Source organism: Lissotriton vulgaris, chromosome 2_1, assembly GCF_964263255.1.
Source record: "Lissotriton vulgaris chromosome 2_1, aLisVul1.2, whole genome shotgun sequence".
NCBI classification, from domain to species: domain Eukaryota; kingdom Metazoa; phylum Chordata; class Amphibia; order Caudata; family Salamandridae; genus Lissotriton; species Lissotriton vulgaris.
This window is the reverse complement of record NC_141687.1, coordinates 1,223,878,421-1,223,904,739: the sequence shown is the minus strand read 5'-3', so window position 1 is coordinate 1,223,904,739 and position 26,319 is coordinate 1,223,878,421. Positions and strand designations below refer to the sequence as shown.

The 26,319-nt window shown below is 48.3% G+C and overlaps 1 protein-coding gene across 1 annotated transcript in view; it reads left to right on the top strand.

The window, feature by feature from the left end:
• NCAPD3 (non-SMC condensin II complex subunit D3) overlaps positions 1 to 26,319 on the top strand; it is a 1,036,822-nt gene that overhangs the window by 745,726 nt on the left and 264,777 nt on the right. The window contains exon 20 of the mRNA XM_086956941.1: positions 5,034 to 5,141. Coding sequence (XP_086813067.1) covers positions 5,034 to 5,141 — 108 coding nt within the window. The remainder of the gene's footprint in view (positions 1 to 5,033; positions 5,142 to 26,319) is intronic.

Here is a 26,319-nt window from a genome sequence, read left to right as displayed (position 1 = left end):
CTATACATTTGTTAGCATGGTGTTGTCACAACCCTGCCACCAAAGGCTCCATGGCAAGAGGTAGGGGGGGATAACGGGGGTCCCTGGCGGGCAACCCTTGTAATAATTGGTTCAGATATTAATCCATTGACCCTCACTCTGGCAGTGGGAGATTTGCTTATGAATGTTTGACTTATCCCCAGTCAGCCTAGAAGTGTGAAGAGGAATTTCCATTCTAAAGACTCAAATGCTTTAGTAGCATCGAGCAGTGCGGCTACCGCTGGGACATGTGGGGCAAGGTGGTGCATTAATGCAAAGATGGTGCGTAGGTTGTGAGATGTAGAACGGCCTTGTATGAAACCTGACTAGTCTTGCCAGACAATTAGCGGAAGTAATGATTGCAGCCTATTCGCCAGTAATTTAGCAAAGATTTTATCTAGAATTATTGATGACAGTGAGCTGTATAAATCACAGGATGTTGGGGCCTTGCCTGGCTTTAACAATGTGACAATGGTGGCCTCCCTCATGGACTGTGGAAGGCCACCTTTTGAAGCACTTCCTGGAACACCACCAGGAGGCAAGGGGCCAGGAGTGTAGCATATTCTTTATAGAAGGCAGAGGTGAGCCCATCCAGCCCAGTGCTTTGTCACCTGGTAAGCTTTGTATTACTCGCTGTAGGTCCTCCGCAGTGATAGGCTCATCCAGATAGTTTTGTTGTGCCCTGTCTAGCCACAACAGCTCGAGTGTATCTAGATACTCCAATAGCTCGGAGTCTTTAGAGGACATCGTGCTGTATATAGTTGGGTATAGAAGCTTTTCATGGTCTCTAGTATACCTGGTGGCGAGTGGAATGGAGTTGTCGCCTGTGTGTATTTCAATGATGTTTAACGAGGCTCTGGAAGGTCTGGGCATGTACGGCAGTGTCTTTCCGGGGTGATCGCCTTCTCTGTATCGTCGAGCCTATACGTGTCGATGTAGGAATTTTATCTGTCTCTCTGCTTCCTCTTGGAAGGCTGTCAGTTTCTCTCTGATTGCAGCCAGCAGGTCAGGGCTATGAGTTATTGGCTTTCTAACATGCAAATGTCGCTCTCCAGCTTTGTGAGGGTGTTGCAGATATCTCTGAGAACCCCGGACTGCGTGGCTATGTACACCCTGCTGATTACAACCTTAAAGGTCTCCCCCAGTGTGCCTGCTGAATCGACTGAGTTTTTATTAAGTTCAAAATATTCTAAAATATTTCTCCACATATCAGCCTTGAATACTGCGTCTCGTAGTGCAGTTGGAGATCGGCACCATGTGAATGATCTTGCAGGGAACTGCGGGACTTGAAGCGTGATCCGTACCGGCGCAAGATCAGATAGCGTGCGTGGTAAATGTGAAGCTGCTGTGGCCCAAGAGTGAATGTCTTTGGATGTCAACCAGAAAACTAATCTGGACCAGGCTTCGTGTTGGTGTGTTATACAGGATCCTTCCGTAACACCTGGGTTTAGTAGTCTCCATGTATCAACTAAATAGTTGTCATGTATTAAAGTACGAGGTGTAGCTGTCGCCTGTGGATGATGACTGCTGGATGTGCCCACCCTGTCCATCTTGTCTGTCAGTCACGTTGAAATCACCACCCCAGAGTATTGTCTAGTTCCCTAGTGACTTTATCCCCTTTCAGACCTAGCTGAAAAAGTCTTAATCTGCATTGTAAGGACCATAAATATTCACTATTATCTGCTTGCCATATAGTGATCTCTTCAATAGAATGTATGTACCTGCTAGGTCAGTGATGGCATGGTTGGTTTTCCATGGGAGACCCTTACAAATTAATATTGCCACTCCCTTTGAGTAATAAGAGTAGGCAGAGGCGTATATGTCCCCTCCCCATCTACCAGCTTTTAGCTTTGCCGTAGAGGTTTCTTTTAGGTGCGTCTCCTGCAGAAGACAAATATCCACTTTGTGTCTAGCCAGGTATGAGTGGACAAGCCGAATTTTTCTGTGGTCATTTAGACCTCTAATATTCCAGGTAGTACAGGTTAAGACCACCATGTTTCCTGTCTAAAAACATGCAGGAGGTGTTGTCTAGGGGCCTGTGATCTGTTAAACGATGTCCTATGTTGGGTGCACTTTGGGCAGATGTGTGTATGATGGTGGTAAAGGCAAATGCAGTACACTTCTGGACTTATGTTATGCGTCACATGTGCTGGGCTTTCATCCATATCTAGACAATTTGCGGAAATAGATAACAACGGTGCCCCTTCCCTCCCTCACCCACACCAAACCTCCCAATTAGGTTGTGCTAAGAGTCCACCCACTTATCCTCAACCAAGCAGTAAAGGTAAAGAGCCCTAAGGCAGCAAGGGAATTATCCCAGGGGGAACTATGTTTCGCCGGCGAATGACCTCGCCAGTTACGGCTGGGTTGCCGAGTCATGGTTTATTTCGGTTTGTGACTGCATCTTATCGATATTATAAAGAAGCACATGCATATTAATGTGAAGTTGTTGCATCAGGGGGCTACCGTGTGCCAGGTCTGTCCATACAGGATACATAACATAAAACATGTGGTAGCAATGATCTCACGTATTAGTGGTACAGTTTAACAATAATAAGAGTTAAGAGCAGTGTAGTCAATCATTGTTGCTGAGATGGGATTCCATCAAGGCTCTGCCTCCTGGTAATGGGGACTTCCTGGAGCCTCCAGCATGCCAGGCAAATTTAAATGCAGCTTTTGCGTCTGTGAAGAAGTGGGTTTTACCTTCAAGAGTGACTCGCAATTTTGCCAGTTATAAGAGGTGGTATTTCGTCCCTGATTTTTTTAAGCAGTTTCTTTGCTGTTAGGAATTCTTTGCGGGCCGCCTGGACCAGTGGGTGGGTGAAATATGGATAGAAGGAGACTGCGTTACTCTGGTATTGAATTGAGTTAAGTTCACATGCCTATTTGTGACGCAGTCACAGTAATTTAGTAGGCAAGCAAGAATTCGGCGTGGTGAAGCCCCTACCGGAGGTTTGGGATTCAATGTACAGTGAGCCCGTTCCACTAGGAACACACTGGATAGTTCCATGCCGAATAACTCGTGCAACAGGGTTTCCACAAAGTTCTACATATTAGTTATTTTGGTATTCCTGGATCCTGATGTTATTGCGTCTGAATCGGATCTCCACAACATTCATTTTTTCTTTATTACTTTAATTATTTGCAGTACTTTGTCCAGCTTGTTTTCCTCTATCTCCTATGTCCCATGTGACAGGATCAGCCGCGGGCCACTATCTGTGTGTCGGTTGGGTTTGTTGTCAAACAACACTTTTGCTTGTTTTAAGTCGTTCTTCCCCATGCCGCTGCTGCCCACCAGCAGAACTTAGCAGTGACTTATGGACAGTATCCGCAGTTGCAGCACAGCATGTCATGGGGTGCTCTGTGCTGACGGCAAACGATGGATCTGAGATGGAAGTGACGATGTAGGCTCTAGCTACCTGAGGCAGGATGGCAGAGAGTATGCGACTACGGATGCGTTCGAGCTGCGCCAGTATGTCAGTTGCGCTTTCTTGGGTTTCCAGTTGCTTCGAGGCACACCTTAGACTTGAGGCACGCACTGTGCAGGGTATTTGGTGAAGCCACAAGTATCCTCCTAGCTCTTAAATTAGTATGTATTCCGTGACCTTTGTCTTTATTGCCCACAATGTAAATTAGTTTAACCTTGCTCCCAGCTTTTTGACAGGCTTGAGTGCGACTTGATGCGTTTCTTTTTAAGAGTTCCCACTTCAGCATTCTTAAATTTATGTTGGTGGCGACAGCCCAGCTAGTGGCGCCGCAGCTTGGGGTTCGGAGTCACTGTGACTCCCCGGGGGCTGTTTCCGCCGCCAATGGCAGGCATCGGGTTCCAGCCAGTGCGCAGCTCAGTTCCACCTGGGCCTGCCTCCGAGTCTCAACGATTCCTCTTGAAGGCTTCGGCGGCCGCCAAGTAGCGCAGCACCGCGGCAGCCCTCCAGTACAGATGCACGGGGAGATAATAGAGTCTGCACCCCAGGACTTACCAGTGAAGCGGTCTCTATAGCTGCAGTGGGCCCGCCTGGCGTCTGCAGCCCCGATTTGGCCCCCTGGTCTTCCTGAAAGTCTGGCGTCTCGGGGCACGTCCGGAACGATCACCGTAGCTTTCGTTTATCTTGCATCGGCCCAGGCGGCTAGTGTATGGCGCAGTGTAACTGCTAGCCCTCTTCACTTTTTCTCAATTCAATCTACCTTGACTTTTGAGCGAGAACTACAGATTTGTGTCAAATTATCAAATATCAATTGGCATGCCTATCAGTGGAAGGTGTGTAAGCATGTTCCTGTGATGCCAAAAGTTGCAATTGGCATTCAGGCACTCCCAACCACTCTCACACAGCACTTGATCAGGACATTTAACAAAAAATAATCTGTTTCACTTTTATTTAACTGAACCTACCTGCGACTGATGACCTTCCTCATTCTGTTCTACTTACTTTGTCTACTGCCTTCAGTCCATAGATTATTTAGACTTGATGTTTTCTCATTATTTGACTGTTTCAGTCGATATGTAAAGCACACTTAGGCGTCCTGAGGCATTGCTGCAAAACGGAAAATCACAAAGAAATAACATGTTCTTTAAACATTACTAATTTGAAGATCATGAAGCCCGAGAAATATAACTTGTTCTCCTACTGTAGATATAACTTGCAATCTATCTACTGTTGTCAAGTTGACCTACTTGTGATGCTCCTACTTTCTTTGATACCATGCATTATTTTTACACCGTTGTTTCCCAATGTAATGTGTTTTTAATATGTGCACTGTTTATTGCCTAAGGTATACTTGCGTGTTGGTTCAAAAGTGAGACTTTAAACACCATTCTGTCACATTCGTGGCATTGTTTCAAATAATTAAGCTATATGGGTGTTCTAAATATTTTTCAACTTGTGAACTTAATCCGAATTCAAAAGAAACTATATCCTTGAGCAAGTAGCGGTTTACGTGTTGAAGTGTTTTATGGAATCAGTTGAAAAGTGAATTATTTCTTCCAATTGTTAATTCTGTTCTTCACCTCTCTACAGGAATTGCTTAACAGTGTTTTCGGAGAGATTGTCTCAGCCAGTGAAGATCACATTTCCAGCATCATGCTGACCGAGAACCACATTGGGCAACTAGATGAAGACATGCTGGTAAGGTTCAAGCTACATGGTTTGTTACACATGGGGTAGGCAGTCTCCACTGCAGCGGTTCATGGTTCGATGACATATAGCTATCCTTCTGTTTGTCGCCTGCCTGCCTCTGTTTCTGCCGTCAGGGAGGGCACCATTACCCACAAGCCAGCAGGACCCCAGGAGGGGGAGGAGCTGCAAATTGAGCACAAAAGCGCCATTGTCATCCCACGGCGTGGGACGCACGCGGCCCAAGGGCGGGCCTGTCTTAGCCCGGAAGAGACTGGGCTGGGCCCCCTCTCTCGGTTGTGCGTTCAGCAGCCTGGTTGTCTGATTAGAACTGGTATCAAAGGATATTAAAGGATTGTGAATGGGCCTCATGGTTTGACCATACTTCTATTGGATGTGGAATTCGTGAGGTAGGAAATCTTCTTATGTACTGTTCTTCTGAAGTTGGAGTAGCATTGTTGTGACTGTTACGACTGAACAGGTAGACTGCTGATCTTAACCCTATTCACTATCTACTCTGGTACTGGGATTTGTGTCCTTTTACGTCTTCCTAATCCGGGCAGATGGGGAGACTTAAAGGTGCAGATTGGCTCCTGTGGGACGTACGGGCTCTTAACCTTACACGATGGATGCCTTCCTAACGCGGGCAGCAGGGATCATTGAAATTGAGTTAGTGTCCCGCCGGCTTTCCCTCTCGCCTATACCTCGTCTTGCCCCTAGTCCTCCAGGAGTGGGGTAGTGCCTTGCACTGGGCCCAAGTAATCTATTCGGCAACTGGAACTCCTTCGGGTCAATCTAGCTCTCCAGTCTCGGGGGCGCGATCGTGGGAGACCAGTGAGAGGGATCGCATGGGCCTGTGGTAGCTTGATCCAGCTCCACCAGCTATGCCCCAATAGTGCCCACCTCCTTACAGGATGAGGGTAATTTTAGCAATCCAGCGATGTTTAAAGTTGAGGGAGAACGGGAGTTAAAAGGAAAGGTCCAGCTTCTGGTGCAATGGCTAAATGTCCAAGGGAAGAAGGGAACGGACATGGTGTGAGCAAACACCCTCCACTAACGAAGGTGGACTTGGAATCCTTAATGGATGCCTAGATGGGCTCACTAATGACCAAAATCGATATTGGATTAGACCCCATCAGGACCCGTTTAGCTGCAATCGAGCAGGTGTTAAAGGAGACCAACCGATGTAGGCCAGCAGGGGTTTCGGATTCTCAGGGTGTGGTTGCCACCCTATCTGAAGAGAGGGGGACAGCTGGCCCAAGTGGAATTTAGTCTGTGGTGGTACAAGAGAATAACTGTAAGATTTCTATCACACGGCCCATCGAGATCCCAAAGGACGAAGTTGGGACGGCACAGCACCTTTCATCTTGCACCAGGCTTGTTAATTCTCCAACAGGAATAGCCTTAAGAGGTGTTTTATCAGACTCTAAGGGGGCAAACACATGGCAGATGCTGCCAACGATACATCCCCCCCCCCCCCCCCCCGAATGTCTTCCATATGTGGTGGTACTCAGTAACATTCCAGCACTCCCCGTGGTGCTGGTGAGGATTTCGGCTGGCTTAAGAATAAGGTTTTGCATTGGCTGGATCAGAATGCACCTCTTGGTTTAAGGGTGGAGAAACATAGGGTCTCATGGGTGGGTGGGTCAACCAAAACCCGGGAACTGTGTAGTCGTTAATTTCAACATACTCTACCTAGCAGAGAGAATCTTACATTAGGTGGCCCAGAACAACAGGGGGGGGGTCAAGTTTCAACTATAATGCCTGTCCACCTAGGCTACTTCTACAGTCTTCCCCTTGACATCTCAAGGCCTAACTGGGTGGGCATTCAGAAATTCCCTATTAACTCAGTTCACTCGGACCAGGCTCAACAGGTTCATTAGCTAGTATCTAAAGTTATCCCGACTTTCAACCCCTTTGCTCCCTTGGCATCATTGGACACTTGCGATTGACGCACGGTCGACGAGTCAGCCGAGCTAGTACCCTTCACGAAGATTCAATGGGGCTTCCCCCAGTATAGGCAGGATTGGGCTGAATAAGCTAAAATCTGCAAATGTATTTCCTGGAAAATAGCTGGGCTTGCAAAAAAGATAGCCGATCCGGTTGGATCACGTTTGTTAAAGGTTTCAGTATTTGTTTATAGGATACATGGGCTACTAAGAACACTTTTTTCCTTGAGGGGTTTGCCGTTTTTTGTGCCAGCTACTGCTTCACAGATGGGTAGATCAAAGAGGGGTTTGTTAATGTTTCCTTGGACATCCCATGCCGATTGAAGGAAATACCTACTGATAATGTTTGCAGGGTCGATAAATATGGTGTTGTTAAATGTCTATAACGCTAATGTTGGGCACCAACCCCCTCAGTAACATCACCAGATTGGGTATTTTCCTAAACAATATGGACACAAAGGGTTCCCTGACAGGACATCTTGTGATTGCAGGAGATTTCAACATTTACCTATATGGGGGATCCAGTTGTAGGTACCAAATTCTGGATGGGATGCCCCAGGTTGGGGGGGAACACACTGCCCAGGGAGACAGTCTTAATGCACTTGCTGACAAGTTTGACTTAACTACGTTGAGGACCAGTATGGCCCACAGTAGGAAGTACTTTCTTCCGACCTTTACTGAAAGGGGGTGTTAAACGTTAATAGACTATATTTTTGTTTCAAGCCCCTTTTTCGAACTTTTTCCAGTGGAGGATAGTATCTATAGTGACCATAACCCTCTGTGCATCTCGACTTCCTGGCCCAAGGTAGGGAAATCCCACCAGTGTTGTCTCTAGTGGAATACTAAGGGTAGTAGATCAGGGCAGAAAGCTGAGATGGGTGCAGATATCCCCGGACTCCTTTTATGAGGCCCTTGTGGGAATTTGCAAGAGCGAAATTGACATTTGTACAACTGGACTTGGGGTGGCAGATGCCTCATTGGAGGCATTCTCGACCATCTCATGTACAATTGGACTCCTGCTTGAGGCTCTTCCCATGTTCTGGAATGGACGAGTTAGGAGCTGGTTCGATCATGGCTGCTCAAGGCCTGCAAGGAATTTGAAGGCGGCCCTGAGTATCTTTCCAAGGAATCCCGCCGCGGTAAGGGTGAGCTGAGGGTTCTATAAAATGGAATTAGCAAGGCAGAAGAACGAGCTCAAAGAGCTGGCTTGGAGCATACTTAGCTAGGCCTGTTGCCATAAAAATAGTTCTCAGTTTTGGAGTATTGTAAATTTCTCCTTTCTGTCAGGGGAAAACTCTGAGCCCCTAGATGCACATATCACTAAGGAGGATTGGGTCTGTCACTTCGAGGGAATGTTCTGCCAGCAAGCAGACACTTGTCAACCTAGAGATGGAAGGAAGTCATCCCCCTCATTACAGCTGAGGTAGTCAGTAAAGGAATAGTGGGGCTGTCTAAGAACAAAGCTCCTGGCCCAGATGGCATCCCTCAGGAACTTTATCTAGACCCCAACTCTGGGTGCCAATCCTCACAATGGTCATAAATGCTGCTATCAGTAAGGAACTGCCTAGCCCCTATCAACCATAGTGCCTATTTTTAAGAAAGGACACTGATAGTACGCTATGTTAATGGCCCATATCTCTTTTGGTTTCATCTGTCAGAGTGCTGAGACAGATTCTGTTAGAAAGGTTGTCCACATGTGCTGATGCAAATAACATCTTGACAGATATCCAATATGGTTTTCGCCCAGGGAGATCCACAATCGACCAATGCCTGAACCTGTATCTGATTATTAACAAATAAACAGTTGCTCGTTCAGGCCGGATATACCTTGCATTTATTGGCTTGTCGTCCACTTTCGACTGTCAACCAAAATAAGTTATGGGAGTGTTTACAGTGCATGGGCGTGGACAATGAGATTGTCCTCTTCCTCCGAGAACTACATAGGGACACTAAAGCTGGTTTACGAAAGAGGATCAGGTACCTCGACAATTCACTGTCCAGAGAGGGATGCGCTAAGGCTGTATCCTGGCCCATTTTTTATTTAATCTATATATTAATGATTTGGAGAAGGCCCTGACTGTTAACCAGGTAGATGCCCCACATGTGGGAATACCAATAAAGGGTTTGGCTACTATGCAGCAAGGCCATGCTTCAATAATAATAAACAAATGGAAATGCCAGTACTGCCGCTATTTTGAATTGTTTTAAAGATGGAAAAAAGAATCAAACAAATCCCTCTTAACTGCTCTTTCAGTTTGAATTCATCTGCTTTATTATTCTCCAATCTTTTAATTTTTTAAAGAATACAAAAACTTTACAAAAACCTCAATGATCATCACGAAAAACAAACAACAAATCACCCCCGCGGAAAATCTTTTTTTGGAACCCACTTAATGATCCCTTTTTGCACTGGCACAACTACAATCTCCCTATCAATCTCCCATTTGGTGCTGCAATTATACTTGTGTCCGATTCTATCCTACATTCATACTAACATCCTTTCTTCATTCACACAAAACCCACCCTGGGGTGCTTAGGTGAAAGCTTTTTATGTACAAACACAATTCTTTCAAAATTTGTCAAAACACTGATTAATGACTTTCAACAAAGGCCATCAAAAATTCACAAAGCTATATACAGCTTAATTGGCCTAAAGTATTGTGGTCTACGCGTTTCGAATCCCTTCGTTTGAGGGATTCTCCACAGGACCAAGAATCTCTTCGTACACAATCAGACATAATCATAGGGACATCTCTCGTACCATATTTGAAAAATCAAGGCACATGTGGGAAGGCGTGTTCTGCCGGTATTTCTGTGTGCAGAAGACGCTGGCCTCATGTCTAGGACACGAGTGGACTACAATCCCTCCTCAATTCCTTCATGAAATTTATGGAGGACCCGGGCCTGCTAGTAAATTAATCTGAATCTTACATGATGGACGCGGGACCCGGTACAGGGAAGCCCTTTACCTTTAAGGTGGGGTCTACATCGGTTCCCAAAACGGGGGCTTTTTTCCTGTTTGGGGGTCATGCTGGATCGGGAGCTCACGCAAACAGAGGACAGGTGATTGTATCATTATACATTTTAATAGCACCTTTACCGCAGGCCGTATTCCCTCCAGGAATTTCAGCCTTACTCTCCTAGTGGGATCTCACATCAAAGCACTACCTCTGGGCTATTTTTACATGCCAGTCCCCTACGGGGATATGTCGGTAAATGGCCCTAGAGTAGCATACCAAGGGGGGTGCATAACTAGACCAGTCCCTAGATAACAGCCCATTTCTATGGTCCAACTACCGCCTGTATTAAAAAGGCAACTTGGCCCGTCCACACACTGGCGTCAAACAATAGATTTGCTGCCTTAACCGGCATGGAGGAATGCGATTGACTGAGGGGCCATACATCTTTAGGGCCTGAGTCGGTTGCGCCTCTCCAGTCTCTAGTGGGGGTAGCTGTTGGGCTCCCAGCTGTGAGATCGAACAACTGTCTATCTTGGAATATTGCCGGGTTGGCAACTAAGCTTCAGAACCCACGGTGGTGTGTTATGTCAAGCAATTTATGGTAATTAGCCTCCAGGAAACATGGTCTGTGGAGTGCGATTTATTCCTGGAAGGCTATAAGGCCTTTTTTGTCCCAGCTATTCCATCTGCGAGAGGAAGACACAAGGGCGGACTAGTCACATATATCTCTGTGGCTATTGATAGTATGTTGCAGGTGACGGGTTAGGATACTAACTACACACCGAGGAATTCTGGCATTGTCAGCCAGAAGGGGTAATATTAGCTGGGGAATTGTTAATTTGTTGAACTCACTGTCCTCCCCACATGAGGCCTGTAACATAACTGCCCTGGGTGTAACTATAAAACAATACTTGGGCCTATGTCTTCATAACCTTTTGGTTTCAGGTGATTTTAACATACATCCTTGTGGTAAGCCAACAACATCTTGCATCTCTGAGCTGTACGGCCCACGTATGAAGGGTTTCCATTTTGAACATCATGCCCAAGGGGAGCTGCTGAACATTATGTTGAATGAACTAGATCTGGTGGCCACAATGTCCTTAACTGACCCGTACACTAAGTTTCCTGTGCCAACTTTTCACAGGCACGGGAGGGGGTCTTTTATTTTATTTTAATTTCGTAATCTTTGCAATTCTTTTAAAATAATTGTAATATTGAAGAAAGTGAATTTAGTGATCATAACGCTTTAACAGTTCATATGACAGGTCCCCTATCAGTAAAATCTGAGGATGCTCCAAGTAAGGGTGTATTGAGACCTACAGATGGGAAGCGTAGATTAAAATGGCCCCAGGTATCCCCAGAAAGATTTTATAACGAGGTTAAAATAGCCTGTGCCGACGAATTATTATTATGCACAATGGAGAGGTCCCTCCTAAATGAGATTCTTGGTGCATTTGAGTCTATATCACATACAGTGGCCGAATTGCTATGCGCTCCTGCCAGAGGACACACTTTGTCTGGTCCTAGATGGTTTGATTACCATTGCTCGAAGGCAGCCAGGAGGTTGTGGAAAGTCTTGTCAGCAAAACCCAGAATTCAATCTGAAGTTTCTGCCTTTTCGTGGGGAATACAAGTTAGCCCTTGCCAATCGGAACGGAGCATTGAAGGAAGAAGCATGGAAGGAGCTCATTGATTCCAGCACTCTCAGAAATAGCTCGAAGTTCTAGAGTGTTGTGAATAGGCCCTTGTTTGACCAGGAAGTGGGGGGTGCCTTGACTCTCATATCACTGAGGAGGACGGGGAACTTCAATTTAAATCCATGTTTGATTTCCCGTTCAAGCTTAATTACAGGAAACCCCAGGATAGGAAGGACCCAATATTAATATTTAAGAGGTGGGAGATCCTGGAAGGTATCACAGGTTTAGCTAGCGGTAAAGCGCCTGGCCCTGATGGGATTCCTCCAGACTTATTTAAGTCTGACCCGTCTCTTTGGGCGCCGATACTGGAGTCCGTTTTCAATGCTGCGGCAAAGAAGGGTTGCCCACAGTCCTGGGCAACTTCTTCTATAGTTCCTGTATTCAAAAAGGACGACAAATAGTACCCACTGCTATAGACCAATCTTGCTTATTGACTCAGTGGTAAAAGTGGTGGGTCGGATCCTCCTATCGTCTTGGGCGGAGGACCACAAGATCTTGTTGACCGTCCAGTATGGTTTCCGACCAGGACGTTCCACCGTGGCTCAGTGTCTCAATTGATCAATGATACTGAGTAAACATACTGTCGCTCTCCCCGTAACTATCCTCCTTGCCTTAATGGACTTGTCATCTGCGTTTGACTGTGTCAACATGGACAAGCTGTGGCAGTCCGTGAGGGCAATGGGAGTGGAGAACTGTATTGTTAACTTTCTTGAGGACCTGCATATATCAATTAAAGCCAATGTCAGGTTCTCATAGGATTTGCAGGTTACAAGGGATTTTGCTATTAAGAAGGGAGTCCAGGCAAGGATGGGGTAGGTCATCCACCTCACCACTGACCGAATTCTAATTGCCAGGAATCTGAGACTCACTTCCGTGGATTTTAGCTGTTGTAAGCAGTTGAAATCTCTATGAGAAATACTGGGGGAAACGTGGAAACCGGGACGGCAATACCAATTCCCATATGTTAATTCACAAAATCCTCTAATAATTGTTATTTTGCAGCCACTGAAATGACCAAGATCAATGTTGCTGGTAATTCAGGGGGCAGGGAAGTTAAGGGGATTATCTCCGATCACTCCAATAGCATCCGAAGTCATGCAAATTTAGCCTTATGGAAAGTAATAGAATTTAACGGAGATTTACTGAAAGGGAGGGGCAGAGAGAGACAGGGTTGAGAAAAAAAGGAGGAAGAGAGGGAGAAAAGGTAGAGAAGCACCTCTTATGTGTCCCTTATGAGCTAATTCTGTTCCCCCTTTTCTCTGCACAGTGCATCTTTGCTTTGTTGCTAGGTTTACTCTTCATAAATGCTGCCCCCGGGGGGCTTCTCAAGACCAAGCCTGCAATCTGGAGAATAGGGGATTTAGAGAATATATTTGGAAATGAGGACAGAAGTCTTTGGCACTTCCCTTTATGACCTAAAAAAAGCAATCTCCAATTGTCACTGTCTTGCAAAAAGGTACTCATAAAAAAAATCTGTAAAGCCTTAGAATAAAGTCGCAAACAAATTACTCTTCTGAGACGCCAGCACCTCTGCTGAAATACTCGGTTATTTATCTGCTGGCGGCAGAGGTTGCAAAGCATAATCCCTGAAAGCCTCAGTTTCCCAAAGAATGAAGTGAAGGGAACGGATTGCATTGGACAGCCTGCTCCTATTCAAAGACATCCTAACACAGATTTTGAGTCAGGACGGATCTCGTGCAAGGTGTCACTTTTGATTCGGATGCATTTCTCAGAAAAGCCCTTTGGTAGACTTAGCAAACAATGCCTTAAAGGCCCTAAATAACCTATGTTGAGAGTGTTCAAGGCAGCGCTTTAGAGCTACAATGAAGTCAGGATGGCTCAGTAACTTGAACACTCCGTACTGAAAAAGATAATATTCCGATTACTTACTGATATTCGTCATTACCACTCACAGCGTCTCTTCTGTACGCGTCCTCCAGGGAACCTCGCCAGAACGAATCATGGCAGAGTTTTTGCTGTGGTGCTTGGTATTTTTAGACTGCACCCTTTAGACTGCACCCATTATTGTGATGATGGGCCTCAGATTTCAAAGAGAAGAAAGACTTTTCGGTATTGTGCAGAGAGAGGGGAAAAGGCATTCTACGCAGTCGTAGTGTAAAGGGTGAGGTCACACATGGCATAAGTAAGGTCTGGGACATGGAAGGCAAATGAGATTTATGCCCAGCAATCACAGCCCTAGTCATTCATCAGAAGTCGGTAATTTGGGTACCGTAAATAGGAAATCCTGCCATCTAATATATACGGCAAATGCACAATGTGACGCACCATATGTAAACAAGCAGCGCCAAAAGTCAATGACGTCATGGTTTAAGTCACCCATCTTCCACGCCTTAGGCGAGGAGAATATCCATTAACTGAAGAGATTCGAAATACGAGATTTCTCTTGCTCTTGCTTACTAAATACTTATGAAAGTGGCAACAATATTTTTATTATGTTTTGGCGAGTAGCCGAAGAGACGTCTGTCTTACTGGATCACAACCTCAGTAATGAAACCATGAGACACCGCGTGGTCCTTGCACAGTGTTTGCTGATTGCCCCAACGTGCTTTGACCAGGTAGCGGGAGACTTAACTGTAGATTCTATGGGTCATTGGTGACAGGTGGGTGTTAATTACTCCCCTACAGAATCAGAGGGAAATGGAAAAATGTACCACTTTTGGATAGTGAGGTTGTGTACCTGCGCTTGGAGTTGTGGGAAAATGCAGGCAAGGAAAGGTGACACAGCAGTATCCGAGGTTCCATCGTCACTGCAACTCCGGACCCTCACTGTGCCTCACTCAGAGACGACTGAGCCTGAGATTCATACGTCTGGTCCTGCATTTCAAGCGAGGGGGGGAGGGGCACAAATCACCTGCAATTCATCCCTTATCACCTCTAATCCGACTGAGAGCGGGGCGGAGCAGGGAGAAAGCCTAGGTCAGCTCCGCTCGCAGTGCATCGAACAGCCACTGGTCGGGGGCCGTGGGGGTGTGTGGCAGAGAGGCTAAAAGGCACAGTCCCACAGCAGCAAGGCAGAGCAGCAGAGAACCAACTTCAATATGCGAAGGCGAGGGGAGGTAGCCCCAGCTTCTCTGGAAGAAATCACCCAGCCTTATGTGGGCCACTGCTGCTGGTGGAATTTTATGAGTTTTACTTGTGCATTGTAAGCTTGCGTGATTTTGGCTTCATGACGCTTGTAATATTCCCCGCGGTCTTGTTGCAATTTTTGAGATATGATTTGGGACCGAGCAGCTTATTTTCGTAAAAAGGGGAGAAGATGAGCCGTTACGCACAGGGCTGACGACATTGGAACTGTGGACGAGTCTCGGCATTGGTTCAACAGTATTGTGATGCTGCCGGGAGCAAGGGGAGGCGCGTGTGGCAGCAGGGGGGAGGAGGGTAGCTGCGAGATTCACTTGCGGGAGCGAAAATGACCGCGGACGGGCACGTGTTGCCAATGCCAGCAATGGAACGCGTGCATGTGCTAGGCTGAAAATCCTAAGCGACGACAAAAGGTCTTTTTGCCTTTGCAGCGCACGCACGCTGCAAAGACAAGACCTAAAAAGGGGATCTGGCTGGGGTAATTCAGCAATCTTGCATCTAAAATAAGGAAGAAACCAACAAGAGCTATGTTGCAAGTGTACCAGGCCAAAAGCCTGACCATAGCTTCATATGGTAGTGAAATTTGGGGATACCTTGCTGCAGAATCGCTTCAGATAGCGGAAATGACTTTTTGAAATGCTTACTATGCGTTACCCATGGAACATCTAATTTAGCTGTCCACAAGGAAATGGGTGTCCCCTTTTTTAAGTGATGTTCTTGCCTCGCGACCCCTGATTTTCTGGCTAAAATGTTGGTTGAATAAAGATCTAACTCTCACCCACCTGATCCTAAGTGAGTGTTTGACTCTTGACAACTCATCTCGTATTCCGTGGCTGAAATATATTAAAAATAGTTTTGATGGGTTAGGGCAAACTATTTTTCAACTCTGATGTCATCAGAAAGAAGGATGTAGAATCGATCAAGATAGCCTTTCTGTCCCTAAGGAAGATAGAAAGGGAAGCTAAGGAGGTGTTGAAACCTAGTGTTAGGACGTACATAATGCTTAAGACAACCACGTTGACGGAACCTTATCTCATTGGGTCTCTGTCCACATATGAGTAATTTTTGTTTACTAGGTTGCGGTTGAACCGTTCATCTTTTGCTCGCTAGACCCAAGGGCTTCAATAGAGGTCAAGTGCTAGCGTCTTGCGGCTGCGACGGAAAGTCTCCGCAGGACACGCTGCACTTTTTGTTTTTATGTAAATTATATGAAAATTCGCATAAGCACTAGTTCCCATCTTAAAACAAATGAATTTTAGAACAGTTCGTCCAGCACTTGTGTTCCTGCAACTACTGAAAGAGGACTGTATATTTTTTATATTAGGGGTTTTAAAAGCCTCTGTTAAATCCAGGAGTTGTATGGATGTGTAAAGTTTGTTTCCTCAGGCTTATTTATTTATTTATCTGACTCTAACTGTGGTTTTGGCTGTTGTTTTAAATTATGCTCTTTTACTTAAATGTTTTTTATGCTTGTGTAACTTTTATGGTTTAAAAACAAAAACCGAATAAAGTTTTTCTGACTGACTAGAAAAGCCTTTTACAAAAGGACGAGGGAAGAGAAGGGCAATATACCCTTAGAGCCTAAAGGACTAGAAAACTTTCACTGCTTGTTTAAGGGAAGAGACATACCACAAGTGTCCTGTCATGCCTTGACAGTGACAGTTGAGACTGTTTTTTTTTTCCTGCCTTCCCTTTTTTTGGCTATTTTCCAATCCTCTATGTATGTGATGATCGATGTATTTTAAGACTTGGAATGTTATCTGACAAAAAATGTCTTTTAGATGCCTTTCAAATGGTAGGAAAAAAGGCAAGATTTCGACTTAGTGTTTGCATTATTTGCCTTACAGGTTTTCATTGCCAAAGTACTTTTTTTATATGCTCAGAAAGATGCTTTGGTAAAGGGCGAAGATCAGGTTTTACAACTGTCGAAAGGACCAGTGAAGGCACCAAGAATCTACTTCATGCAAAGGCTAAAGAGTGGGGGCTCTCTCTACCATGACCCCCACCGCCACCTAAGAAAAGCGTTTGCAATGCAATAGGTCTCACATTAACTAGAGTGTAAGCTATTGGCAATGCAGTAGCAAAAACTCTTGCAAATGCAAAACCTATTGCAATGCAAATATTTGTTTTTTTACTTGCACCCATGCAGCGCTTTCACATTCATGAAGACCCTGCATCTTTCTTTAGACAAGCCGCGTCTAAAGAAAGGGGCGTGTCCGACATTAAAGTGAAACCACGGCATGGGGGCTTAGACAAAAAAAAAATCATGTTTGTCAAGTTGACAAACATTTTTGGGGGGTAAAAGCGCCCACTTTAATGTCTGCCGCATACTTTTCTATAGACGCGGATTGTGTAGAGAAAGGGGCGCTGTGAAAGTGCTACATGGCTGCTAGCACGGCAGCTAAATACGGACCGTGCAGCTAAAATAAATAAAAAACCACAGCCCCTATAGTTAAAGCAGACCGCCATAAGTAAAAATTAAACTAAAAGCGGGCGGCGTGATGCAAAGTAGTGGTTGGACTAGGGAAAGAGCATTAATTCTAATAGTGCTCACTGACTTTTGAAGCAGATCCATGTAAGAACACCAGTAAACGCTCCAGTTGTTATGGGAGGTAACAAATGCAGACAGGGCGGTACCAAGGAGGGACTAACAAGCCTAATAACGACTCAGAAGCCAGCGTTTACGGAGGACAATGACACAAGCCAATTAAACATATGGGGGGAAAATGGGCAGGGCTTCAAAGCCATACTCCACTACTGCATGCCTCACAGCAGCTCATGTGCTGCCCAGGCTTGACCTAAAAACTACTGTTGACACCCTGTAAAAGTCTGTGTTGGTCAAGTTTTACTGTGTTTCTTCAAAGAAGAAACCAGTTTAAAGGGTACTATTTTCAGGATAGAATCAAGAAACCTTTTTTAGGTTTAAATCTGTATATTATTAATGAAAGACAGTGCAAAACAGTACAATTAGCAGTGCGATCACGCCAGATACAGATAGCAATTTCAGCAAAAGCACAGTGTTCAAGGCAATATTGGCAATAACAGCAATGTCCAACTCGTCGGAGATGAAAAATGCACTGCACCAAGAGAACAATAGAACTAGAAAAATCCAAGAAAAACTCCCCCCCCCCCCCCCCCCTCCCGCAGCCCACCCTCCCTTTCCAAGCCCACGCCCATCCCCCCTCCCCCCACCCAGTTCAGAGCTCCCAGCAGTCTCCCTACGGTTCATACTTTCAGCTTCTAAGTGTCTCATGCCACGAGTGTCTTAGGGTCCATAGCTAGGGGTGCCGTCAGGCGCAACAATCTGAGATATTTAGGACAGGTTATCTCCGTGAATTCAGTCAGAAGTAGGGCCCTGAAAGGCTGCAGAGTTCCTCAAGTTGGTCCCCCTTCCCTGCTGCGGTGAGTGACAGCTTCTCCATACCTAACACATGCCACATCCTGTGAAGCCAGCCTGTGGCGGTAGGGACGGTGGTGGTATGCCAGTGTGCCAGGATGTTCTGCAGAGCCGACCCAAGGGCTATGGCCGTTTGACGGCCCCTATGGGAGCGCAGTGGGTAAGTTAGTGCATTGTGGAGGCCTAGCAGTATATAAGCGGGAAAGCGGGGTATTTCTGTCTGGAAGTGTGCGTCAACTTCATCTAAGATATATTCCCAGAATGAGCGGATGAGCGGGCAGTCCCACAAAATGTGTACCAGAGTTCCGGTGTGCCCACAACCCCTCCAGCAGAGCTTATCTTTGAAGGATCCATTTCGGAGAGCCGCTCAGGGGTGTAGTACCAGTATAGAGATATTTTTGTGAGTGTCTCGGTGAGCCCCATGTGGTACGCTGAGTGCCTAGCCCTATAAGCAATGCTCCCCCATTCCTTATGACTCAGGGATCTACCCAGTTCTCTTTCCCATCGTACACTGCCCGGGTTATAGATGTGTGGTTGGCGTCTGTATCAGTTAATAAAGTTTATAAAGGTCTGAGATGAGCTTGGAGTGCGTGAGAAAAGCCATCTCTCATACGGAGTGAATTTCTTATCAGCCGAATCACGTACTTGCGGCTGTAACGCCCAGTGACGCACCTGCAAGTATCTCATACGCTCTGTTTCGGGAAGGTTATATTCTTGCTTAAAGAGCTGGAAAGGAAGCACCCCATCTGGGCTGTACATATGATACAGGAAGTGGCAACCTGCTGGCCTCCAGTGTGCAAAGACCCCTTTAGCCATCCCGGGGGTAAATTCAGGGTTGTCCACTAAAGGCGTTAGTGGAGAGGGGAATGTAGTCAAATCATGAAGCGTATTAGTCGCGTCCCAGACTTCCAGGGGGACCCGGGTTATAGAGGACGCATAGAGGTTGGCAGGTCTGTAAACTCGAGGTAGAAACTGTATCTCCTGCAACGGACGCCCCACTACCGCCTGGTCCTGAAAGAGACAGTGCTTGTCGGACTCTCACTTGCTCCATTCCATCAAATAGCGCAGTTGCGCCGCCTGGTAGTATTTATTCAGGTCAGGAATGCCCAAACCTCCTACATCGGGAGCCAAAGTGGCAAGTGTCCTCTTTAGTCAGAGCTTCCGACCCTGCCAAATAAATTTGGCTAGATCCGATTGGGTTTGTCTTATCCAGCCTGCTGGAGGCCGGAGGGGTAAGGCACGAAAAAGATACAAGACTTGCGGCAGGATGGTCATCTTAACTGCCGCAATGCGACCTAGCCAGGATAGGGGAAGATGTCTCCACCGATCCAACTCTCCACGGACGCGGGTACGCAGAGTAGTGTAGTTGGCCGTGACCATCCTGGTCAGGGTCGGGGCGAGCTGAATTCCCAAGTATGGGACAGTATCTGTGGCCCACTGAACGGGCAGGAGGGACTGCAGATAAACTCGTGTGGAAGCTGAAAGAGACCGGTCTAATGCTATAGATTTGTCTATTCATCTTGAAGCCGGACACCGTAGCAAATGCCTCAAGCTCAGAAACGCACTCCGGTAGTGCCGTCCGCGGATGGTCCAAGGTAAGTAAGACTTCATCTGCGTAGAGGCTAATGGCATGGAGATCGCTGACGAATTTGATGCTAAGAGTATCCTGACGCTGCCGGATTCAATAAGCGAGGGGTTCCATGTAGAGGGCGAAGAGAAGTGGGGACAGGAACCCCTGTCTCGTCCCTCTCTCGATGGGGAACTCGGTTGATGTGTAGCCATTGATTCTCACTACTGCGGAGGGCGCGCTGTAGCAGTTGAAGATCAGGGTTCGAAATTTCTCCCCTATCCCGAACTTGGCTAGTACCATTTCCAGGTAGGGCCAGTGAACACGGTCGAACGCCTTTTCAGCATCGACCGTCAATATCATGTATTCCCCAGGTATTCGGGAAGCCTTTTCAATCAGGTGGGTTACCCTTTTAGTATTATCAACCGTCTGGCGGTCAGGGACAAAGCCCGCCTGATTGGGGTCTACCAAGCCCGGCAGATGGGCAGCCAGACGCGTGGCGAGGATGCTGGTGTATAGTTTGAGGTCAACATTAAGGAGGGAAATTGGTAGATATGCCCCGCATTTAGTTCCATCCTTTCCTGGCTTTGGAATAACCGAGATAGAGGCGCGCAGGAGATCCGGTGGGATGGCCCCTGGGTCCGCAAACGAATTAAATAGGCGAGTGAGCAACGGCGCCAGGGCGGTGCAGAAAGTCTTGTAAAAGGAAGGAGAATAGCCATCCGGCCCAGGTGCCTTTCCCTACTTAAGCCGAGCAATTGCAGTGACCACCTCTTCGATGCGAATGTCTCTCTCTAGCCATTCCGACTGTCCCGGTGCTAGAGATGGGAGTGTGACCGAGTCCAGATACCTGGTTGCGGCAGCAACATTCGGAGGCGTGCCCCTATAAAGATCAGCATAAAAGTTTCGGAACGTCTCTGCTATTTGCGCATCCTCCAATACAATAGATCCGTCAGTGCGCAAGATTTCTTTCATCTTCTGACGTTGTTGGGCTATTCTGAGCCGGTTGGCCAGTAACCGCCCACACCTATCCCCACCCATGTAATAGGCGTGTTTCAGCCTCAGTGCCGCATATTCTGCCCGGTCATTATCGAGAGCTGCGAAGTGTTCACGCGCCACCTTGAGCTGTTAACAGACTCTCGGGGCCCCTGTCCGCTGGTGCATGCGTTTGAGTTCCTGCACTTTCTGGGTGAGTTCCTCTCTTTTTTCTGTTCGTAATCGGTTGTCAGCTGAGGAAATTGCTATAAATACTTCCCTAAGGACAGCTTTTAATGCGGCCCATTGGGTTGCGAGCGTGGTGTCTGAGTTCGCGTTATGTTGTAGGAAATATTGTATGGATTCCTGTACCTGCTTCACTACAGCCTGTCTATGCAAGAGTGTGTCTCGAAGGCGCCACACTCTAGGAGGTGGTAGAGACGGCGGGCGGTAACAGTCATGGATACTGGGACATGATCTGACAGGGATATGACTCCCATATCAACCGATGAGGTAAGAGAGCACACCGGACTCGTCACTAGAAAGTGATCTATGCGGGCATACGATTTGTGTGCTGCAGAGTAATGAGAATATTCTCTTTCCCCGGGATGCCGCTGCCGCCACAGGTCGTGTAAATCAAGGTCCCGTAATCTGTCAGTGCAAGCGGCCGAGAGGCTTCTAGCGTGGAAGGTGCGTGGGGAACACCGGTGTAAGGTTGCGCCAAAGACAACATTCATGTCTCCGCCTATTATAATGTGTCTGTCCGAAGACACTGCTATTTCTGTGAGGGCAGCGTGTAGGAATTTCTCCTGACCCTCATTGGGACTGTACAAAGAGCCTATCGTGAAACTCACTCCTCCTAGGACAATGCGGTACACAAGGAGTCTGCCCCTTATCTCTGCTATTTTGTGGAGGACTTCCCCCTTAAAATGTCTCGCTACAAGAAGTGCTACCCCGGCCGTTTTAGTGGTCCCACAGGAGAAGTATTTGCCCTTGAACGCCCGTGCGCGAAGCCTGTGACAATCCCGGACCAGCAGGTACGTCTCCTGGAGAGGCAAATGTCTGCGCGTGTACTTTCCAGAGAAGAGAGGATTGCTTGTCTCTTAACCGGATTGTTGAGCCCCCGTACATTGAGTGTCAATACTGTAAAGGTGTTAGGCATCGTGGCGTGTGAGGTTGTGGGCTAAGGCCATGGTACCCCGCAAGCGACCCTTAGTAGGGACTGAAAAGGATTCCCCCCGGACCGGGCAGTGTTGAAGCGCAACCAATATGTATGTACAAGACTTGAGCTCTGGACCCCTCCCCCCCCTAACTCCCCCTGGACTCCCTCCCTAACCCCAACTGACAAGTCCCCAAAGAACCAAATAGTCCTGGACCGGTCACAAGTTCGTGGAGGCCCATAGGTCAAGTCAGTATTTGGAAACGTGGCTCTGGCAAACCTACAGCCCCCAATCCCAGGTCAGCCAACTCGTATTCCGGATCTGTGGTAGGTCAACGTAGAGGAATGTGGCATTAGCAGCCCCATCGGCTCCCCGCCCCCCCCCCCCCCCCCCCGCCCCCCCTACATGATTATAATGCGTTACATCTACCCCCAAACCTCGATGTGTCAATCAGGGCTCGATGTGTCTTTCACCACCTTTTGGATAGCTGCTGCTTGTTCGTGGGCCACTGTCTCTGGGTCGGGTCTGAGGCCCTTCTTGGGATGGCGGTGTCTTCTCACCCGTTGCCACCCGTCAGCTTGTGATGATGAGGGCCCCTCGTGCAACCTCCGTGGCGACATTCCTCCAGGCGAGTCCTCCTCTACTAAGTCGATGCCCAGCAAGGTGCAGGTGTCACGGAGGGAGCGCATCTGATGCAGGGCTCGCTGCCATTTGAAGATAATCCGAAACGGGTGTCCCCAAGAGTATGGTATCCCTTTATCTTGGAGAAAGGACGTAACTGCACGGAAGGATTTCCGCTTCTGGAGCGTGATGGCCGAAAGGTACTAAAACAACGCCACTGAGTGACCCAGAAAGCTAAGAGGCTGTTTCTGGCGTGCCTCTCGCAGGATGCACTCCTTCAAAGGGAAATCTGGAAGAAATGCCAAAATGTCCGGTGGAGGGGCAGAGGCCCGCCTCGCTGGTACCACTCTGTGTGCACGGTCAATACGGAGCTCGAAGTCAGCTGGTTCTCCGAGAAGCTCCCTGAAGAGTTCCTGTAAGTAGGAGGACAGGCTGTTACCCTTGGCTTTTAAAGGAACACCCCGCACGCAGATGTTGTTCCTCCGGGAACGGTTTTCAAGGTCCTCTGTGTGCGCCTGAAGGTCCATCTGCTGTTCCCGGAGTTGGAGTACCTCTTGCCGCAGAAAATCAACCTCCTCGCTGTGTGCCTGATCCGCGGACTCTACTGCTGCCACTCTCTCACCCAGGCCATCCACATCCCTGCGCAGTTCCCGTTGCTCCCCGGCCAGATACTGCTTCAAGGCCATGAAGTCATCGCGCAGAGTATTGAATAGGGATTCCAGGGTCGCCTTGGTTATAGGGGCACTCCCATCATCCTGCCCCATGGTGTCTGCCGGAGCAGTGGGCGAGGGAGGCGTGCGGGCCTTGTCCCCCTTCACAACGCTCTTAGCAAGCATGTCTGGGATTGTGCGGCCAGTTCTGTGGTTGGCGTCATAGTCCCCAGTCTCTGAGGGGTGCAAGGTGGGGTGGGGATCCCTTCTCCAGGCACTTAAGAAAAGTGGACAGTCACCAGGAGCCCACTCGGGGAAGCCGGGAGCAGCTGGGTGCAGGGGGCTCCCCCTCGGGTGCAGCACCCACGCAGCTTGTCTTGATAAGTACCGGATGGTGTCGGGTAACGGGATATAACAAGAGGGGGTTCCACTCACCGCGCTTCTCGGTGTCCTGTAAAGCGGTGATGCTGTCCGTGGGCGACAAGGGTTGGCCGGTCAGCTGCAATGGCACTGTCAGGGGGCTCGCCACTTTCAGCTCCGGGTCCACCCGGCCGCGACCTCCTCAGGTCGCAGGGTTGGCAGGCAGAGCCACGCAGTTGGCCGGGCTCGCCAACCGCTACGTCACGGTGTAGGCCTCCGCGGGCCCGGGTCGTCGTTGCCAACAAGGCTGAGCCAAGCCAGGCAGATTTCAGCTCTCCAGTGGTGAGACACGTGCACTTGTCCAAGAACGGAGGGCGGCGCCCAGCGCGATGTAGTGCGCCCGAGCGCCAAGAATGCCGGTCTCCTCAGACGCTGCCCAGCAGGCCCACAGCCGGGGATTCGATTTCAGGGGCAGCCGCCCCACGCGCCGCCTACAGGGCTTTCAATTCTGCCACAGCCGATCGCACGCACCAGCAAAGTCCTCCGCAGTGTACTCCGTCGTCGCCAACTCCCTCCGTCAGCTGTAGTCGGCGAGCAGAGGTCCCGCAGGCCCCAACAAGGGGCGCCCACGCAGCAGGCAGGCAGCGGCGGTTAAACCCCTTGCTCAGGTCTTCCGAATGACAGCCACACCTGGCGCTGTCTTTGGGGTCTTCCCCCGCTCCCCACCAGCAGCCGGAAACAGGCGGTAAGGCGGAGCGGCCTCGGGTGGGACTTGGCTCTCCGGCAGGGCAGCGATCTGGGCAGCTCGGGCGACTGGACACCCACCAAAGCTGGGACCGCCTACTCCTCCAGCGGTACCGGGAATATGCTGGTGCTTAGGGGGATAAAAAGTGGTAATTAGAGGCTGAACTGGGGTTCCGGGCCGGGGAGCCTCACGGTCCAGCGTCTGGTTAGGTCGCCATCTTGGCCACGCCCCCCAAGAAACCTTTTTTAGTAGTATGTTGATAGAAAATGGGTTGCAATGTAGCCTAATAGACTGTAGCTTAAATGGATGGGAAAACTGACATTTTTACTTTAAGTATCAGCATACCACCATTATCCCCTCATGGCCAATCGAGCCAGTTATTCTTTCTGGATCCTTATAATAGGATCTTAGAACACTGTGCTTGGCCTTTCCAGTCTTTTTCCCCTTTGTTTCAAGTTTTAGTATTGCTTGGTTAATTAAAACCTTTACAACATAAAACAATGATAAAACATGGTAAAAACATTTCAGGTGGCGATGACACCATACAATAATACAGGGTTGAAATCGACAAATTCCCCAGTTTAAGGCCCACTATGTGATGTGCTGATGTATATTAACCAGTAGTTAAATCTTACAATGTAAAAAGGCAGGCCGTTGAGTGCAAAACCTTTGGGCATATTGTATCATTGATAAACTGAGTGCCTCTTGGGCTGATACTCCCATACTATCTGGGATACAGTCGCACAAGTGCTGCCTCGGTGCCCAGGGGAGATCTGGGCCCTTCTCTCCCAGGCAGTGGCAGATGGGAGAGACGCAGCAAAATTCACTATTCGATGTGGACTGGATACCACCGACTCACTAAGCAGAATGATTGCCATGTTGGTAGCCCTTAGGCGCTACGCCTGGTTGAGGAAGTCTGACTTTTCGGGGGATGTCCAGTCAACTTTGCTGGACATGCACTTCGATGGCCATCGCCTTTTTGGCTGGAGCTCTTTAAGGATTCTCGGGATACGGCCAGGTCTTTGGGCCTCGCTACATCTTCCTGCCCACCAAGGTCTACTTTCAACCCTTTTGTGGTTACCCAAGGGGCATCCCACCACGTCTGGCCCAGTCTAGCCACCGGTCATTGCAAGCTGCCCACCCTCTGTGTGGCTGAGGATGTTGGACCCAACAACCTTGCCGGTTTGGTAGCTAGCGGGCAGGCCACACCAGTCCACACTTTCACCCCCTGCAGCAGCCTCCAAACCCTCCTAGTCCAACCCTTAAGGGCCATCAACGGCCAGTGGGTGACGGAATTCGCCATCACCTCCTCCACTGGCAATCCATCACGACGGACGGGTGGGTTTCGCAAATAGTCCAAAGCGTCTAAACCTTCCTCCTCGAGGCTGCCCCTCCCTCCATGCCACTGTTTTTCAATCACATGTCAGAGGATCATTTGGCGCTTCTCTGCCAGGAAGTCTCAGCTCTCTTGGCCAAGGGATCTATCAAAAGAGTCCCTGTGTCAGAATTAGGTTGTGGTTGCTATTCCTGCTACTTTCTTGTGCCCAAGAAGGACAAAGGCCTGTGTCCTAGTCTAGATCTAAAGGCCCTCAACTGCTACTTCCAGAAGGAGAAGATTAAAATGCTCCCATTGGCTCAGGTCCCGTCTGCCCTCGACCATGGAGACTGGATGGTGACATTGGACTTGCAGGATGCCTATTTCCATATTCCAGTCCTTCCAGCTCACAGATGCTACCTACGGTTCAAGGTAGGCCACAAGCATTTTCAGTTCACCATGCTTTCCTTCTGCTTTAGCAGTGCCCTTCGGGTGTTCACATAAGTGATGGCGGTGGTTGCAGCTCATCTGCGCAGATCAGGGGTTCCAGTCTTCCCTTATCTCGACGACTGGCTGTTGAAGGCGTGCTCTCCCCAGGCTCTAGTCTCCCACCTCCAGACTACGGTGGACCCCCTGCACTCGCTGGGGTTCACTATAAACATGGCAAAGTCACATCTGAATCCCTCTCAGAC